Source organism: Danio rerio, chromosome 4 (genome assembly GCF_049306965.1).
Source record: "Danio rerio strain Tuebingen ecotype United States chromosome 4, GRCz12tu, whole genome shotgun sequence".
In the NCBI taxonomy this organism is placed as follows: Eukaryota; Metazoa; Chordata; class Actinopteri; order Cypriniformes; family Danionidae; genus Danio; species Danio rerio.
In genome coordinates, this window is record NC_133179.1 from 2,958,815 (window position 1) to 2,977,608 (window position 18,794).

General features: G+C 36.4%; 2 protein-coding genes across 5 annotated transcripts in view; one reads left to right on the forward strand and one right to left on the reverse strand.

The window, feature by feature from the left end:
- The window catches only part of cog5 (component of oligomeric golgi complex 5), an 89,140-nt gene extending 70,394 nt beyond the window's left edge, over nt 1-18,746 (reverse strand). For 2 of the 3 annotated variants that reach the window (XM_005164473.5, XM_073946619.1), the window contains exons 1-6: nt 18,657-18,746; nt 18,322-18,461; nt 16,964-17,021; nt 16,284-16,338; nt 15,413-15,482; nt 11,598-11,718 (exon numbers count right to left, since the gene is read on the reverse strand). In XM_005164473.5, coding sequence (XP_005164530.1) covers nt 11,598-11,718; nt 15,413-15,482; nt 16,284-16,338; nt 16,964-17,021; nt 18,322-18,461; nt 18,657-18,702 — 490 coding nt within the window. In that variant the 5' untranslated portion in view covers nt 18,703-18,746. The remainder of the gene's footprint in view (nt 1-11,597; nt 11,719-15,412; nt 15,483-16,283; nt 16,339-16,963; nt 17,022-18,321; nt 18,462-18,656) is intronic. The other variant, NM_001045144.1, reaches the window with a different exon arrangement.
- Nucleotides 146-4,503, forward strand: gpr22a (G protein-coupled receptor 22a). Of its 2 annotated transcripts, XM_073945995.1 has the most exons (3): nt 146-426; nt 1,379-2,276; nt 2,525-4,132. In XM_073945995.1, the coding sequence occupies exons 2-3, from the start codon at nt 2,191-2,193 to the stop codon at nt 3,819-3,821; spliced, it is 1,383 nt and encodes a 460-aa protein (XP_073802096.1). In that variant the 5' UTR covers nt 146-426; nt 1,379-2,190; the 3' UTR covers nt 3,822-4,132.
- Nucleotides 18,747-18,794: the final 48 nt, after the last annotated feature.

Sequence of the window (18,794 nt, forward strand, 5' to 3'; positions counted from 1 at the left end):
ACCAATCGGGAACCAGAGTGTTATAAACCACAGCAGAAAAAAAGGAGGAAGGGGGAGGGAAAGCGAGAGTGATGAGAGGAGGTGGGAGGGAAGAGAGAGAGAGAGAGAGAGAGAGCAGAGGAGGAGAGAGATGAGTAGGTAGGGCATTTTGAAAGCGCTGAACGTAGGGATGGTGAGAGAAAGACTGAGAGGGAAGGAACAAGGGAGGAGAGGAGAAGATCTCTAAGCGAGATGCATGGCACTACATCCTACAACATCTGACTTCCCTGCCCCCCTGTGACAGTCGAGGGAGCACTCAGAGAAAGGCACAGACAGACTCATCCCTTCAGATAAGCATGTCCTGGATCACTCGTCCTGGCATGGCTGTACTCAAACTGGGAAATATATGGGCTACCAGGTCACTCGCTCTTATGGCAGCAACAAGAGGTAAAAGCTTCAGTTTTCTGTCCTGGAGCATCCAATAAAGGGGAATGCATGGCTTATTATACAAACCATTACTTTAGACATCTATATGAAGTTGACTTTTACTTTTTAAACACAGGGTAAAATGCAAAAATTGCTGTTTAGCATGAGCAGATTTACATTATGCTTTTAACTCAGTGCAGTTCGTTTTTGTGTACAGTGGACAGCAATATTAAATGATGATCTATTTTAAAGAAAAATTGTGCACTGTCTTGATTTGAGAAGGAAAACAAAAGATGCAAGCTGTATTTTATGTGATTCCTCCAGTGGTTCCAACACAGTAACTGACACATTTAACTCTGTTAATGTATGTGGAAAGAGCAAAACTGAGTAATCGAAACCCATTCAACCCATTATCCTCTTAAGGGGAAGATGATGCGAGCACTCTTGTCACTGTTACTGCTTCTGGCTAGTGCTGAAAGCTGCCTTCTAGCACTAAAACAGACAGACATAAAGAGTGAGATATATGCTTAGAGTATTCTGCTCTACATGGAGTAAAGCCCATGCAAGGATGGTGTGGGTGTACTGCAAACTGCTCTCCAAACAACCACTCACACACAGTCACTGTGGGAGTCCATTATTCCAAAGGAACATTAGTTTAATGAGTTGCTATTGAGCTTAAGCTTTTGAACTAATTCCTGAACTAATTACATCAAAGACACTTTCAAAGACCAAAAGTTAGCTATGACTTGAATTAAATTTTCAAAAGACAACTGGAAGGGTCCACAAATCTTTGAACAGCATAAAATAACGGCATTACATCTGTGGACAAATGGCATGCATTTATTTTTCAAAATCCACAATATATTTAGGCTTCTACAAATGCTAAGAGGCTGCCACATTCCTGTAGACAATTTCAAGGTCATTTATGACTCAGACTAACCAATTCTAACAAACATTTTCTTGCATTTACCAGCTGCATAAGTGTGAAACTACTGAGAATGGACCTCCGTTTCTGGTGTCCCACATGAACTCTGTGAAAAAGAAAGGGTAAATATATGCCACACAGTGCACCGGCCTGACTACCTCCTTCCCCCTGGAAACCTGTGACCTTGTTGTGATTACTGTCTACCGCTGTCTACCTGCCTGTTCTCCTGGAGCTGTATTGTGGCACAGCAGGTGGGAATGTGACTTACTCAGGTGGAATACAAAGAGCCATGTACTCTGCAAAAGGACAGTGGAACATTTGTTATATGTTGAGGGGAGAATGTCACTTCTGACCTGTTGCACATTTCTGCCTGTGGTTCACAAACCTTGGAATAAACATTGAAGATGGGACATGGTGTTGTCCGTGATCATTTCTGCAAGATCTGTTTGGCCAAGACAAAGGACAAAAGGCTAAAAACAAGCCTGAATACAACACAGCTTTCATGTCAGGACCACGTGGATATTACAATGCACAAACCCTTCCCACGCTCTGAAAAGGAAGAGCAGAGAGTGTTTCCATCTCCCACATCCTCCCACAGAAATCTGAGGATGCAAGGGAATGAGGTATGAGCTGTTTGGACGGTGTTTCATCAACCCTACAGAGAGGTGTTTGAGGAAACCGGGGTGTCCCCACTTCAGTCTGTGCCATGCTGGGGATAGGGACAGCTGATGCATTTGTTAAATTTTAGCTCGTTTGACATCAGAAAACTAAGGAACAAGAGCACAACGGAGCAGGTACATAGCAGAATGGCACTGAAGGAGCAAAGGACACTGGTAAGATAAAGAGGCATTGGAGTATGGATGGAGTCTATGCCATCTAGTCTAACACATCAGCGCTTCGGTTTGCTAAACAAGCACCTAACGAGGACAGGGAACACAAGGGAGGGGTGAGTTTCGTTAGTCTGAGCACATTTTTTAAGTGAATGTGTTGTAAAGACAAATGTTTTGTGCTTGTTAAATTTTCCAATAATTGTGGTCCCTTATATGTAGAATTTTATAAGTTTAAGTGATGCAAGCATGTATTCGGTAGCATGCCATAGACATAGAATCATTAGAAAAACATCAAACATTTCAAAGACTTGCTACAGAACTGTAAATATATCAATTTTTTTCATTAATTTTTTTTAATCTGTAGGAGAATGCATACCCCTCCTGTGCTGGGATTCCAGGCCATCATGAGCAACGTCACTGTCCTCGATAACATTGAACCCCTTGATTTCGAAATGGACCTGAAAACTCCTTACCCTGTCAGCTTCCAGGTGTCTCTTACGGGTTTCCTCATGTTGGAGATTGTGTTGGGTCTCAGTAGCAACCTGACGGTGCTGGCTCTTTACTGTATGAAGTCAAACCTGGTGAGCTCTGTCAGCAACATTGTAACCATGAACCTTCATGTTCTGGATGTGCTGGTTTGTGTGGGATGCATCCCACTTACGATAGTGGTGGTGCTTTTGCCACTGGAAGGCAACAATGCACTTATTTGCTGCTTTCATGAGGCTTGTGTGTCATTTGCTAGTGTGGCCACTGCTGCCAATGTGCTGGCTATCACACTAGACCGATACGACATCTCAGTTCGGCCTGCAAATAGAGTTCTGACAATGGGACGTGCAGTGGCCCTATTAGGTTCCATTTGGGCATTATCATTCTTCAGCTTTCTGGTACCTTTCATAGAAGAGGGTTTTTTCAGCCAGGCTGGTAATGAAAGGAATCAGACAGAGGCTGAAGAGCCTTCAAACGAATACTACACAGAATTGGGACTGTACTATCACCTGCTGGCACAGATCCCAATCTTCTTCTTCACTGCTGTGGTCATGCTGGTTACTTACTACAAGATTCTGCAGGCTCTGAATATCCGCATTGGCACACGCTTCCATTCGGTGCCCAAGAAAAAACCAAGAAAGAAAAAGACCATCTCTATGACGTCCACTCAACCAGAATCTACTGATGCCTCACAAAGCAGTGCAGGCAGAAATGCACCTTTGGGTATGCGTACCTCTGTATCTGTGATCATAGCCCTCCGCAGGGCAGTCAAACGGCACAGGGAACGCCGTGAAAGGCAAAAGAGGGTTTTTCGCATGTCGCTTCTTATCATCTCCACCTTTTTGCTTTGCTGGACACCCATAACTGTGCTCAACACGGTTATCCTAAGTGTGGGGCCCAGCAATTTCACTGTGCGTCTCAGACTGGGCTTCCTGGTCATGGCTTACGGAACCACCATTTTTCATCCGCTGCTCTATGCCTTTACTAGGCAGAAATTTCAGAAGGTTTTAAAGAGTAAAATGAAGAAGCGTGTTGTGTCAGTTGTTGAGGCTGACCCTATGCCCAACAATGTGGTCATTCACAACTCATGGATTGACCCAAAAAGGAACAAAAAGGTGACTTTCGAGGAGACAGAGGTCAGGCAAAAATGCCTCTCATCAGAGGATGTGGAATGAGCTACTGGGCCGATTTTTGGCAAAAATCCTCATCAGGTACAGAGTCGTTAAAAAGGGAAACCACTAATCCAAAGCAGTAATGAACTTAAGTGTATTAATTGTACAGTACCTGAAGAGGAGTAATTTATTATTATTTATTGTGATGGTGACTACTGTAGATGTCATAGACGTTGAAGTGTAAATACTGCATGTGCTTTATTGAACTGGTCCTAGATATTGTACATACATATCAAAGTATAAACCTCAAATGTAAAGTAGAAAATTATGCTCCTGGGTTTGTGCATTTGCATTAAATTCCCCCGAAATTTGCAGATTTTCTTTTCGGATTTGTGCAATAACACTGGGTCATAATTTTAGGAGTAAAGATTTTTGAATCTATGAAAAAAGAGGTTATATGTCTTCTGTTTTACCTTAAATTTCACTGGTGACAAATAAGCGATAAATACTAAAAAATTTAAAGCATGAGCTTTATTAAGTGGATATCTATTATTTGCCCTCTACCCTGCAATAAAAAAGCGAGATAACGTTACTACTACTCAGGTCAACAAGTCACAAGACTTTCAAAGCAAGGTCTGCTTCCATTTAAAATCACTTGCATGACCAGTTGGCATAAAATTACTTCTTTTTATAGGTATAAACGAGGTGGTGTACAGCATATCGTCCAATAAAGCTGCTGGGGTTATGAAGTGGTTGGGGAGTGTCAATGAAAAGGTGTTGACTCCAAATACTTGACCTTATGATACCCATTGAGCTGTTGGTGTTTAATTATGGGTTAGACTGGATTAGAGGGTGATAACTGTATCTTTTGGCAGGCTGGGAAAAATAATCACACATTGCACTTCATCAATGAAAGGTCACACACCTAGTTGCTTTGGGACAATGTCATACCAATGCATGCTGAAAATTAAGCCGAGAGTTGGCTTGATGTGCTAAAAATCTGGAACGGATGCAAATGGTGTTAGACAATAGCTCGCATTATTCATACATAATTAACAGGCATAATTTTATGTTCGATACTGTGGAGAAATAACTCGCATGGCAATTTATTAGAACCCTTTAAACCAATTGTATCACAATATCCAACAGATTATACAAAGGCATTTGGAGAAAATGCTCTCTGATGAGTTTGGGGTTGCTCATAAATGAAGGTAAACAAGCTGTATAAGCAATTGTAATAGGCATGCAGTGACAAAAATATGATTGCAAGTGAGCAAATGGGGCTCCTGCCAGTCAAAATGGATGCCAAAACTGGGATAAATATGCTTTTAAGTTGTGTTCTGAAAAATTCGAAGTCACATTAGCACTAATAAAATTTACTATTTCCCTTGTTAATGCCAATCCTCAATATTTTAGTGTTACCACTATTGCCTGTATCTTAACTTCAAAGGCTTAGGGCTGCACATATTGGAAAAATCGGACTTTGCAACATTTTGTTTTGCTGCAATTTTTGCCGTATGATTAAAATTAGATGATTTGATATGATTTGAATAGCTCTATTTGAAAAGATTTCATCAATTTTAATCAACTGGGCTGATCAAGTCTTTTTCTATAGAGTGCATTTGCTTAACTTACAAGTAAAAAAAATAAAATAAACAGTAAATAAGCAAATAAACAGTGCATTATTGTTTTCCAGGCAGTTCAAATTCAAATGTACATTCAAATGTAAAATAACATGGTCACCATTGTATGAATAATAAAAATATATTAACAACTTTTAATCTTTAAAAAATAATTTATCCTGCAATGTGACTATTATTATTGCAGATACACAAAATGCGATATCGATACCCACCGAACAATATATTGTTCAGTCCTGTTTAAAAGCACAAAAAACCTAACTAAACCTACTAAAACAAAATGATAAAATAGCATCAGATCTATTAGAAGCTCCCAAGAATCAAATATTCTCCCTTCCGGTCTCTTCTAGAGCCTGTAACCAAACCAAAAGGTGGATTGCATCATCTCTGTGTAGGAACATTCATTTCTGTCCACCGTCTGATTTCATTCACCCAATCTATTCCCCTTACCTTGCTACACTGATCATGACATCTATGTCAGTCATTTATTCCCTAAGGCGTGAGTCACTGAGTCCAAAGTCCCGTGATTGACATTTCATCTTCATTTGACTGACAGGTGCAGTTCAGGTGATGTACAAAACAAAAACCATCAAATCCCCTGTGTAAAGCACCCCATATTAGATGTAAATCTGCCCACTTTTCTGAAAGCAAATAACTTTATAAATAGACAACTCCATTAAAATATTCTGGGAGTTTAAAATAAGAGATCTGAAATAAAATGATCCTGATCATGTCAGTTTGACAAAATATGCTTAGCCACACCCCTCCAACTGTTAGTTTGCTGCAAGTGAAAGATAAAAGGAAGCACAGAAATAACTTCAACCCTGTTTCACTTGAAAATATGCCATCATACTGAAATAAAACGTGATATTTAAATATGCAACATACTTTGGATGTGATTCTGTTTTTAATGTGGTTACATGTGGTGCAAGAAAAAGCAGTTAGGCTATGTAAGGACTTATTAGTGTTGCCAGATCATACTTAAAAACAACACATGAAAAGTATTGTGTCATTGAACCTAAATTCTTTACCTTAATAAATAAGCCACATACCAAAATACTGCAACCCGTACCTGCCTACTTCATGAACACCATAAACTGGACAAGCATTGCTTATAATAAGTGGGCATTGCAACGATTTAAGAGCACTCTCTAGTGAAACCACCTTTTAAAGATAATACTTGAAGATTCTTCAATTGACAATGGTTTAAAATAAATTATCAGCAAACATCAAAGTGTTTAAGCTGTCATATTACTTTGGTCCAAAATAGCAAAACCAATGTACATCAATATGTAAGATAACACTGTGGCTCACGCGGTTACATTTCCCCCACATACTAATATAAAAGAGCACGTGGTTCATCTTACTTCCCATCAGTTTTTATCTGCCTTTGATTTCCTCTCTTCAATGACAGCATCATTCCTTCAGTTTGATCCCACTTCAATCATGCCATTACTGCTGACAGCGGTCACATACGTGTCCTCCGCCAATAAAAACACCTTCACCTCCTTTCATTGCCCTAGTCAATCTCCCCTTAAGCCTTTTACAGTTCTCCTTCAACTGTTCATCAATCCATCTGGTAGCCATCCGTACAGTACAAAGCAGACAATAGACCCATAAATCTTGTTAGTAAAATGGTGTGCTGCCATTATTGTGTTAGGACAGCCATAATTCAGGCTTTTGAGTACACAATGAGATCAACCAAAGAAATATCCAATGGGAAGCAATGATAAAATAATATGAGAAAAAATGAGTGTTTGAATATTGCGCTATAATGGACAGTTTAGCAAAGAAATTGATATACATGGAAGTATAATCCTCTACCCTTAACACATACCCCCATTTTCCTTTAGCTTAGTCTCCATTTCAGAGGTTGTCACAGTGGCATGAACAGCCAACTATTCCAGCATATGTTTTATGCAGCGAATGCCCTTCCAGCAGCAACCCAGGACTGGGAAACACCCATACACACTCATACACAACAGCCAAATTAGTTAATTCAATTCACCTATATCGCATGTGTTTGGACTGTGGGGAAAACTGGAGCACCCGGAGGAAACCCACGCCAACACTGCATGCAAACTCCACACAGAACTGCCTACTGGCCCTGCCGGAACTAGAACCATCGACTTTCTTGCTGTGAGGCGACGGTGCTAACCACTGAGCCATCATGGAAGTATTTTTTAAATAATTAAAATTTTGCATGAGGGCCTGATTACTTCATCTTCAACTGTATATTTATTTGTGCATGGTAGTGTTTAATCTGCCCATCCCTACACTGATACACATTGATGTCTCAGCTAACATCTCCACCAGTTGTGCCACATGGTAAACAGGAAAGCGATTTGTCAATTAAACCTTCAAGGCTCCATTATAATTTACTGATTGTCTTGTTTACAATCCAATAACATGATGCCATCAGCAGTTTTACGAACTCTCAAGCTCGACCCAATCACTGTCCAACTGCATCTCATTGGGTATCTTGTAACAGCATTTAAAAGACACCAGACAGCGACAGACTTCAAAAAAAGCAAGCAGTTTAATTGCTTCTGCGGTTTCAGGGCTGCATCCTGCTGTATTTGAGGGGGAAAAAAAGAGAGACTGTGATCTAACATGTGCCATAAAACATTGTCAAAACCTACAGGCAAAAAGCTTTTCTATCGTGTAAGACAGTATGTTTTTAAACAAGCTGCCTAATGGGAGATTTGTTAGACGGCTTCTTATGCTGGATGCCAGAGAGCTGCACATACAGATAATGATATAAAATCAGACTCTGGCTGTTCATGTTATACCTTGAGGGGGAGGAGGGATGGCATAAAAGCCGAGCATCCCGGTGAAAAAAAAAGGACAGGTACTGTTAGGGCAGTCTAATTGTCTCATCTTGGATGGTGATGCTAATGCAAAGATGTCTCTGTAATCCATTAGCTGGGTGAGACGAATCCAAATATGACCCACACTGTGACATGATAAATAATTCAATGAATAGAGAAAACATTACTGAAACATATTGTGTCACATACAATATAAGACTACCATTCTTCCAAAAGGTACACTGCCAACATTGGCTGAGATATTTAACTGGCAAAAAAGCACCTCATGTAATGCACACAAAAGAGCTGAAACACATTTGTTCATCAAATGGTAGCTAATTTCTTCACAGAGCTTACATTCTGTGATTTCTGTGAAAATGCATGCAGAAATTACTCTAAATTTGGATACTTTCACATCAGAAGTGAACGTACTATGACTTAAAATGCAGTCTAGATGAGCTGTTCACTGTTTTGGAAACACTAATGTGTGTAAGAGAGAGAGAAAAAAGAGAGATGGAAATACTTTGCGTTTCTGTCCACAGCATGAAATGCTAAAAATTTGCATGCGTTCTGAATGCACAATGGAAAACTACTGTTTCTCTACATTGATTTAGCTTTACTTGAAAACAAAAATGCAAATATAATTCGGGAAAAAAAAGTACCTGCTGATCTTCCCTGGAAACGTTTCCACAGGGTCTGGGACTCAATAATGAAGACGTGTTTACTGTACCATATCAAACTTGCAATAAGAACACACTGAATTTGCATCGTACGTTATCTGTCCATATGACATCTAGGCAAATGTACAAACAGAAGGTCAATAGCATAGGAGTCATTATAAATATATTACAGCCATTAAACACAGGAGCTTAAACAAGTTTTACACTTCAGATATAGTCCACAATTACATGAATTCCAGGTAACGCTATGAGAGCGCTCTGAAATTACAGAGAAGATCAGCTGAACAATCTTAAAAGTCAACATGAAACAGTATTCGGGGAGAAAGAAAATCCTGTTTTACTAGAAATGCCACATGGAACAAAATGGAAACAGGATTTAAAATGGAAAGCAAGAGGAACTGATTCATTATTGGATTCAAATGACAGAACAGAGGTTGAGGGGTGACAAGACGACATTAAGAAAGTAAATGGGGTCAATTTTCATTTCATGTCAACTTTAAAGCTTCGTGAGATTATTATAATGCACTCTGGTCACTACTGGCACTAAAGTGACTTGTAAATGCTATTCAGGTCAGCTGATTATTAAGACGGTTTTGATGAAGTGCAACCTAAAATATCTCCAAAGTGGGTCAGACAATCCCAGAACCAGTTCCAGACAGTCCTCGCACCTGCGTTTGCACACTCAGCAAAACATTTTTAAAGAGTTATTTAGCGTTGAAAACGTCTCCTTAGATGTTTTTGACATAACCTGGTTTCATTTGACACGTGAAAGTTACTCTATTCATGTCTCTGCTCTCAGAAAACCAAATATCAAGAGTTTAAACTGACAAGACTTTAAAACATGTGGATAATAAGTTGCAAAGGTTCTTCTGGAATTATTTGCAGCTCATTGCTCATTTTATCGCTTTCAGCTAATTCTGCATGATAAATTGTATGCGATAGTCATGCGCATTTGACAGTAAAGCATTGTGTTCAGCTGGAGCAGCATTTATTATACAGAAAAATCTGTCACTTTATTTTGATGGTTGGTTTGTTGAATTTAAGTGACATTGCATCTACATGCCGACTAATTCTCATTAGATTAGTGTAAGTTGGGATGTACTTGTACACTTTCTTAAAGCCTGTGCACACTGGGATGCTTTTTGCTCGCATTTTCTGTCTACGTTTCACGCCTCATGACTAAATGAAGTCTAAATTTTGCACGTTGGTGTGCATGATCACATTGGTGCAAATGTGCACACCAACACACAAAATGCCAGGCGTGAAAGCGTCATTTTTAAAGAACCGCCTCATGCTCGTTTTTTAACGGCAATGAGATTAGCACTTTTGTTCATATGCATGAAGCTGCTGAAGTAACAGTAAACACCACTTGGAGGCACTCAAGCACAAAACTGTTATTAAAGAGATGCCCAGAGGCGATATAAACGTGGAGTGGTTATTGCACTGGTGAACAATAATCATTTCTTCATCGGTAGAGCTGGAGCTGTTACTTGAACCCACTATGCTTGCTCGAATCGCCAGTAACTTTAACAAAAAGGGTTGTTTTACAAGCGGGTCAGAAGCGTAAAGTTGTGTAGCGCTATCTAATGTGAAGGAGTAATTTTGCATATTTTTCTGCTTTTTGCCAGTAAAAAAGCTTGGGTTTTAATCTAGAAAAACATTTAGAAAAACGCTGACGATAAACGCAAACAAAAAGCGTCCTGGTGTGTGCGAGCCTTTATAGTCAGTTAATTTATCTGTTAAAGGAGCAGTATTAACAGATATTAACCAGAAAGTCTACTAATAATCAAATGGACCATCAAAATAAAGTGTAACCGAAAAATCAACATGCAATTGTCAAATTTCAGATTATTATTCAGCAATTAGTGTGGTTACGATACTGGAATTTAATAACAATCTGTACTATAGTTTTAAAAATGTTTTTATTTATTTAAAAATGACCTCCACAACCAATGGCAGTCATTTCTGTTGAGCATGTGAACACAATGGCAAATCAGAGATGTGTAAGAACGTGCTGATATGTTAGCAGGAAATAGACGTTTTTAAAATCATCTAGTATTGTGATAACACTATCAGCAATATTGACAGCTGTTTGCATAGCTTCTTATTGCTCATTGGCAAATGCTGCTAATGTTACACCTGAAAGCACGTGCAATACCATATAAAAATAATAATGTTGCCTTTGCAAACAAAGTATAATATTTGTACAATATTTATGATATAAAGAACAGAAAGGTAATAAATTATGACAAAAGCACATGTCTAAATTGTACGTGAAAATGCAAAATAAAAGCAATTTTTTATTAATATTTTTATATAACTTATTTGTTTTATTTCGACTAAAATAAAAGCAGTTCACTATTAAAATTAAGGTCAATATTATTAGCCCCCTTAAGCAATATTTTTTTGATTGTCTACAGATCAAACCATCATACAAACACTTACCTAATTACCCTAATGAAGCTTTTAAATGACACTTTAGGCTAAACACTAGTACGAAACAAGCGGAAAATAACCCCACTAAAATGATGGCAGCAGGAGAGGACAACATAGCCAAGAACAAACAGTTTAAGCAGGTCTTATGTCAAGAATAAAGTACTAATGTTGTAATAAAGACAACAGAAGTACTCATCTAGACCACTCCATTATGAGCGAATGTTTTGGAGGACATAAGGGTTGTGTAGATGCACATCATGATGGGTCACTCACCCAGTTCATTGAGGCTCTGGGCAGCTTTAGTGATTTCCCTGCTGCCCCCTTGCAGCTGCCCCTGCAGTCTTTTGCTCAGGTATAGGATGCGAATAATCCTTCTCAACAGGTCACACGCCACCTGTCAGACAGAATAAACATTAGCCTTCATTCCTGTGTTCATCAAATAACGTAAATGACTTGTGCTGGTTACTACAGGCCCATAAGGAAATGTTAATGATAAGGTAATGATAATAGAGGCCACGTTATGATAAAGTGAAATACTCGATCTAACATGCATTACAGTTTACATAGACTGTGCACACAATAATATGTGGTATTAGCGACCAAAAACTATGATAATGGTCAAACATGGGAAATATATTGGTGTCCTAAATTCAAAATTAAAAGAAATTAGATAAATTTTCACAAGAGACAGAATAATAACTTTTGTTTTGATAAAATCACCTTTTTTTAAATTAAATGGAATAAATAATGTTAAATTGTCATGTTTAACATAAATATTTATGTTAAATATTTATTAGGCTTATTCTGATGCTGGTTACTACAGGTCCATAAAGAACTATTAATAATAAGGTGATGATAATAGACACCACATCATAATAAAGTGAAATACTCTATCCGACATGCACTGTGGTGGTAACCATAGTTTACATAGACTGTGTCCACAATAAAACTGTAAAACTTGGTATTAGCGACTAAAAACTCTGACTATAATAATGTTAGTGTAAAATCATTATATTAAATGGTCAAAGATGAGAAGAATATTGGCGTATATTTCATCCAAAATGGAACTATATTTAATACATTTTCAGAAGTGACAGTATAATAACTTTTGTATTAAAAAGTGACTTATTTTTTTAAATGTAATAGTTACGTGATCCTGTATAACAGTAATATATATGTTAAAAAATAGACTTATTCTGAACATTAATTATTGAATAATATATAAAAGTCAGTGATTATACTAATGTTTACTATGATAAACAAATCTTTTGCACATAAATGGATACAATGTAGGGCACAGGCATCAAACTCAGTTCTTGAAGGGCCATAGCTCTGCGCAGTTTAGTTTCAACCCTAATTAAAGGCATTACACCTAATCAAACTAATTTAGTGCTTTAGGCTTGTTTGATACCTACAGACGGGTATGTTGAAGCAGGGCTGGAACTAATGACTTGAAATGTCGGTGAAGGTTTATATATTTTGAAGTTTAATATATATATATATATATATATATATATATATATATATATATATATATATATATATATATATATATAATTTTTAAAAAGCAGTTGAATTTTTTTAAAATAAAAAAAGAAGGAAAATATTAAGGGAAAACATTATTAGCCCCTCTTTATCAGATTGGCTATTAAAAACAAAACATTATTATCCAATACCTTGCCTAATTAACATACTTAAGACTTTAAATGTCACTTTAGGGTAAGTACTAGTATCTTGGAAAAATATCTAGTGAATATCTGTTATCAAGACAAAATAAATTAGTTAATAAAACTATTAGGCTTAAAATGCTTTAAAAATTATCCTTTAACAAATATTATAAACTGGCATGAATAAACATTCAGTTCACTCCCTAAAAGCAAGCAGATGTGGATCAGCATCTTAAATCTTTAAAGGTTTTTAATATTTCAATTGTTTTTAAACTTGTGAACATTTGTGTGCATTTATGCATGTATTAGATCATCTTTGCACCAAAACTAATGACCGCTTATTCGAGGTGTTTCTGATGCAGTGTGTGTGGGTGCAGGACAGTAAATCTGGCATAATTCTCTCTTCTGGCTGCCGTTATCAGTCTCACACTATTTCTGAAAGTCTTGATAACACCATCATGAAGTTTTTCTTTTATTATTACAACAAATAGGATTGTAAAAGCATTATTTGTTGTACTCTCCCATTCACTGTGCTCTAAGTTTACCCAACTGTGACGACTTCTGCTACTGAGAAAACCCCAAATGTAAAAAAAAGCATCCATTATATTAAAGAAGAATGATTTAAGCAACTCTTATAAGTCAATGTATCTGTGGTAATAACACACAACTAAGCCACGCGTTGAGTGTAGTATGAGATCACGCCTGTGGGCAGACAAACAGCAGCAGGACCAAGGACTCGGAGAGGTCAGCCTTTTTGGAGTTTTTCAGTAAATAGGTGCAGCCGAACTGTCCCAAAGGTACGTGCATCTGATTTTGTGTGTGTCTGAAACTGATAGCTTTGTCCCGGGGTGACAGAGCGTCAGATATTGTGACAGAAAAATTACCAAAAGGAAAACAGGAGCAAACGTCAGCTGTGTCCCCGTCGTCAGGTCTGCTCTTATTCTTACGAGGAATAAAAATAAATTGTGGCTAAAGGCAAGGACAGGACAGACCCAGACAGAAAAAGACAACATGAGCAAAGTCCCACCCCATCTGTGAAATACAATAATACTACAGTCAGTAAGGCAAGTTGCCAAAAGAGCTAGATCCATATTGTATTTATAGTGGAAAGATATTGAGTGAGAACAATAAACCCACACTGACGTGCCTTCACAGGGAGTCAATTATATAAGCACTTTCATCAGGCTTCAGTGTGACGTCGTTTCATTTCACTGTGAGAAAATAAATTAGTTTTGCAAAAGTAAAAGAAATAATGATAGTCATGTGCGGCATGGTGGCTCAGTGGGTAGCACTGTGGCCTCACAGCAAGAAGATCACTGGTTCGAGCCCCTGCTGGGTCAGTTGGCATTTCTGTGTGGAGTTTGCATGTTCTCCTCATGTTGGAGTAGGTTTCCTCTGAGTGCTCTGGTTGCCCCCACAGTCCAAACACATGCGCTATAGGGGAATTGAATGAGCTAAATTGGTTGAGTGTATGCGTGTGAATGTGAGAGTGTATGGGTGTTTCCTAGTGTTGGGTTGCAGCTGGAAGGGCATCCAATTTGTGAAACATATGCTGGATAAGTTGGACGTTCATTCTGCTGTGTGCTATATACGTCATGTAAAATGAAATAACTGGTATGATAAAGTTTACAAGGAAGAAACTTTCCTAGAAAAACTATTTACTCTCATTAATTCATTTGCATAAGTAGGTGTGGCTCTCATGCTCCACCCCCTTCATCATTAGTCATTCTTACTGGTTAATTTTGTTTGTTTAGTGCATCACGTTCAGATATGCAAGCTTAAAAAAACTGAATAGACAACTTATTCCAGCATATGTTTTACGCAGCGGATGCCCTTCCAGCTGCAACCCAGTACTGAGAAACACCCATACAACCTCATTTTCAAACACTCATACATTATAGTCAATTTAGTTCATCTAATTCACCTATAGCGCATGTGTTTGGACTGTGGGGGAAACCGGAGCACCCGGAGGAAACCCACACCAACACCTGGATAACACGCAAACTCCACACAGAAATGCCAACTGGCCCTGAACCAGTGACCTTTTTGCTATAAGGTGACAGTGCTAACCACCGTGCCACCCAATATATATATTAATTTATATATAATAATATGTATATATTAATTTATATATATATATATATATATATATATATATATATATATATATATATATATATATATATATATATATATATTTGTTCAGCTCGGCTGTATTTCAGAATCTGTCTTGACTGAAGGCAGGGCTGCATCTCAGACACTGAACCAATAAACATGGAAATCAAGCCTCTGAGCAAAAGCACAGTGTTTGTAAAGCAGGACAATAAAGAAATAATAATATTTCAGCAGAAAGCCAGTCCCTCGGGATAAAAGAGATATGAGAAGACAGAAGCAAATGCGAGAATAATAAAACACAAACACCTGTAAGCGGGCGAGCTGAGCTGTCCGTGCTACTATCTTATTGTAAGGGTCAACAATTTTGGTCCTTATCCTGAGAAAAGAAAGAGAAATTAAATTCAGTTGAATGTATGACAATGATACTTTGAACTAACTTGAAATATATATTTTTAAATATTAATAAATTAATTAAATTTTTCCAAATAAATATTTTTTTTTACTATAATAAAATACTTTTTGTTCAGACTTTAAAACATGATTGAATCTAAATCAAAAATATCTGTTGTGGTCAAGAAAAAAAATGCAGTCACTCAAAGTAAAAATATTGTTTACTACATAGATACTAATAATTTTTTATATTTCCTAAATTAATATTTATAATAATAATTATTTTATTATGGAAGAACTATTTTTTACTCGTACAACAAAGTATAGTCTTATAAAATAAGTATAGTCTTAAAATATATAGTAATTTGTTACAGCTAAATGTATTAATTTCCCCTTAAATTATAATTTTGACTTGGATGAAACTGTAAAATGTAATTTAATATTTATTAAAATTCTGCCTAAGAACAAAAATAAATTTATTTAGAAGCCAAATATTGCCATTATAGACCAGGAATTAAACTGATTACTTTGGTTCAACTTAAAATCTACATGCAAGTAAAGTTGTACTTTAGACTAAACTATAATAATAACTTATATTTGGTTTAAAGTAATAAAAAAAGTAATTTGTTTTTTGCTTCAAGGAAAATTGAATAAATAAATTAAGGCATTTTCTTCTGTATGTAATATAAAAATGTACTTTGAATGTGCATAAACTGCAGATGCATAATGTTATTTATAATGTTATGCAACAATGGATAATATTAATGCTTATACTAGAATCATTCACCTGTCCACAGCGCTCTGGAGAGCTGAGATTCTGGTCTGCATCATTTGTAATACACCTGCGTAGATGCAAAGACAATCATGATTCTCAGAGAGAGAAAATATACAGTTCACACTTCTGAGTTTGAGATGTTACGATGGTTCCATCTGGTGGACTGAAGACAAACTGCATGTACTTTTACATTTATATATATATATATATATAATGTGTGTTTGTGTGTGTGTGTGTGTGTGTGTGTGTGTGTGTGTGTGTGTGTGTTGATCTCAAGAACCACTGTAATCCTGGAGGGTGTGGTCTATAAAGTATGTTCTGGTTATATACTGTAGTAAGGTAAGGCTTGTTATTATTTTATATAATATATAACAAATTATATAACCGTTAATACTGTTTTTTTATTGTTAAAAAGACATACCAAAAAAAAAAACATTAAAAAATAAATAAATCTGACAATAAAATTATTTTTGTACTAATAAATGCATACAGCATCATATTAAAATGATGATGATATTAAAATAAACACTTTATTTTTATACTTTTAGTAACTTTTAAATAAAATAAATAAATAAATATAACCTTATCTTAGAAATTAAAAAAAATAAGGTTTAGGGTTTAGTTTTAAGGTATAAGAATAATAATGTTAAATATGTAAATAAATAAATATCAATGAGGAAGTAAAACATTACCTTCTAGAGACTCGATCCCTGTAGCCTGAGCCAGTAGATCCTCATGTCTGGCCACTACCTGTGATCAAAAACAAAACACTGATAAAAACAGAACATGGCAGCAGGCAAAATAATAACTATACTATAGTCAATATTTGAAGTGGATGGTCACCTTTCATAAAAGTTGTCCTAAAACTATTCAACAATACCCACTCTTGATAAATTGTGGTCTACATGTTGATTATAGTATTCAGTGCTCAGGATAAATGAGTACAGCACTCTGTTTTTAAATTAATATTTTCTTATTATAATAATGCAATAATGTATTTCTGCATATACATTGAGATTAGTCAGTACCAAAGACAAAGCTAAAAACTAATCTAACAAAGAAATTAAGATCACAGTCCAAAAATAAGTCCACTCAAATTAATATGTTGGAAAAAAAACATTAAATAAAATGTTAATAAACGGGAAAAATAAAGAACAACGTAAAAAAAATGAAATTTTGTAGTTTATACTTTTTTTTAATATTCAGTTTGAATTTAAATGTATTTTCTTTCTATTCATACAAATATTTACTTTTTTAATGGATATAATTAAATGAATATTGTTTAATAAAACCGTTTTGTTTAAATTCTGCAAAAATAATTGGATTTTCACTGATTATCATTTTAAAATATTCATATTTTTTAACCTCTTAAGGGCCAATGTGTTTTTTTACATGCATTTTTAAATTTCTCTTTGCTATCTGGGCTTATTGGAACCTAATTAAATAATTACCTAGGTATCATCTTTTGATATGATGTACTTTTAAAAAACAATATGTCCATATATGTGGACTTGTGGTCCGAATTGACATAAAACACTTTTTCCTGACCGTTTAATAATGCATAAATAACATTAAAAAATTTTGAACATGTTTCGACTATCAGAGAGTAAAAACAACATTTTTTATTTATTTATTTTTTTTTTTTTTTCAATTTTGGACAGTGAATAGTGTTTGGGCAATTTCATTTGCTGCAAAACAGTTGCAGGATGACACTGTATGTCTGTAACAAAATATAAAACATTTAAAGTATTTTAAACAGCCACTTAAGAGCTAAAATGTGCTGCCCACTAAAGCCCTAGGAGGTTAATGCTGAGCACTGTATATATACACACATGACTGAAACTATATACATACACTGTATACATATGTATACCAGACAGGTCTGAAACGCCCCTTGCTGTGTGTTTGTTTGTTTGTTTTTACAGTTGTTGTTTTAATGTATCTTAACTAACACTAGTCTGGTGTTTATTTAGCGACACATCCATGAACTATGAATGTATTTGTCTGATGAACATCTATGATCCAGACAGCTGATCTGCATGTTTCTAACCTGGCAGTGCAGCTCTTTGTCCAGCTGACTGATGCCCTCTGCCAGCCTCGCCAGCTGCTCAGCAATCACAGCATGATGAATGGCTTGAGCTGTGTACGTTTTCACATCGAAATCCTCCTGGAGGAAATCAGAATAACACTCTGGAAAGGAAAAGATGGGGGGTTTAAATCCACATAGCAGCAGATCGCATTAGCTGGACTTGACAGATGGGCTATTTTCTGCAGCTATAAGTGTCGATCGACGTGATCAATCCGCCTATATTAAAACACGGTGGTATATAAAGATGTAAACCAAAAAATTAAATCAAACAGAGTGTGATAAAATCAATATATTACCATCTTTCAGCAGGGAGTTCGCTGTTGATTCCGTATTAGCCTCCATCACTGCCACTTCATCGATGACGTGTAATTCCAGCGTCTCCGCATGAATGGAGAGCAGCAGCGATTGGTCAATTGTTATGAATATTAATCAGC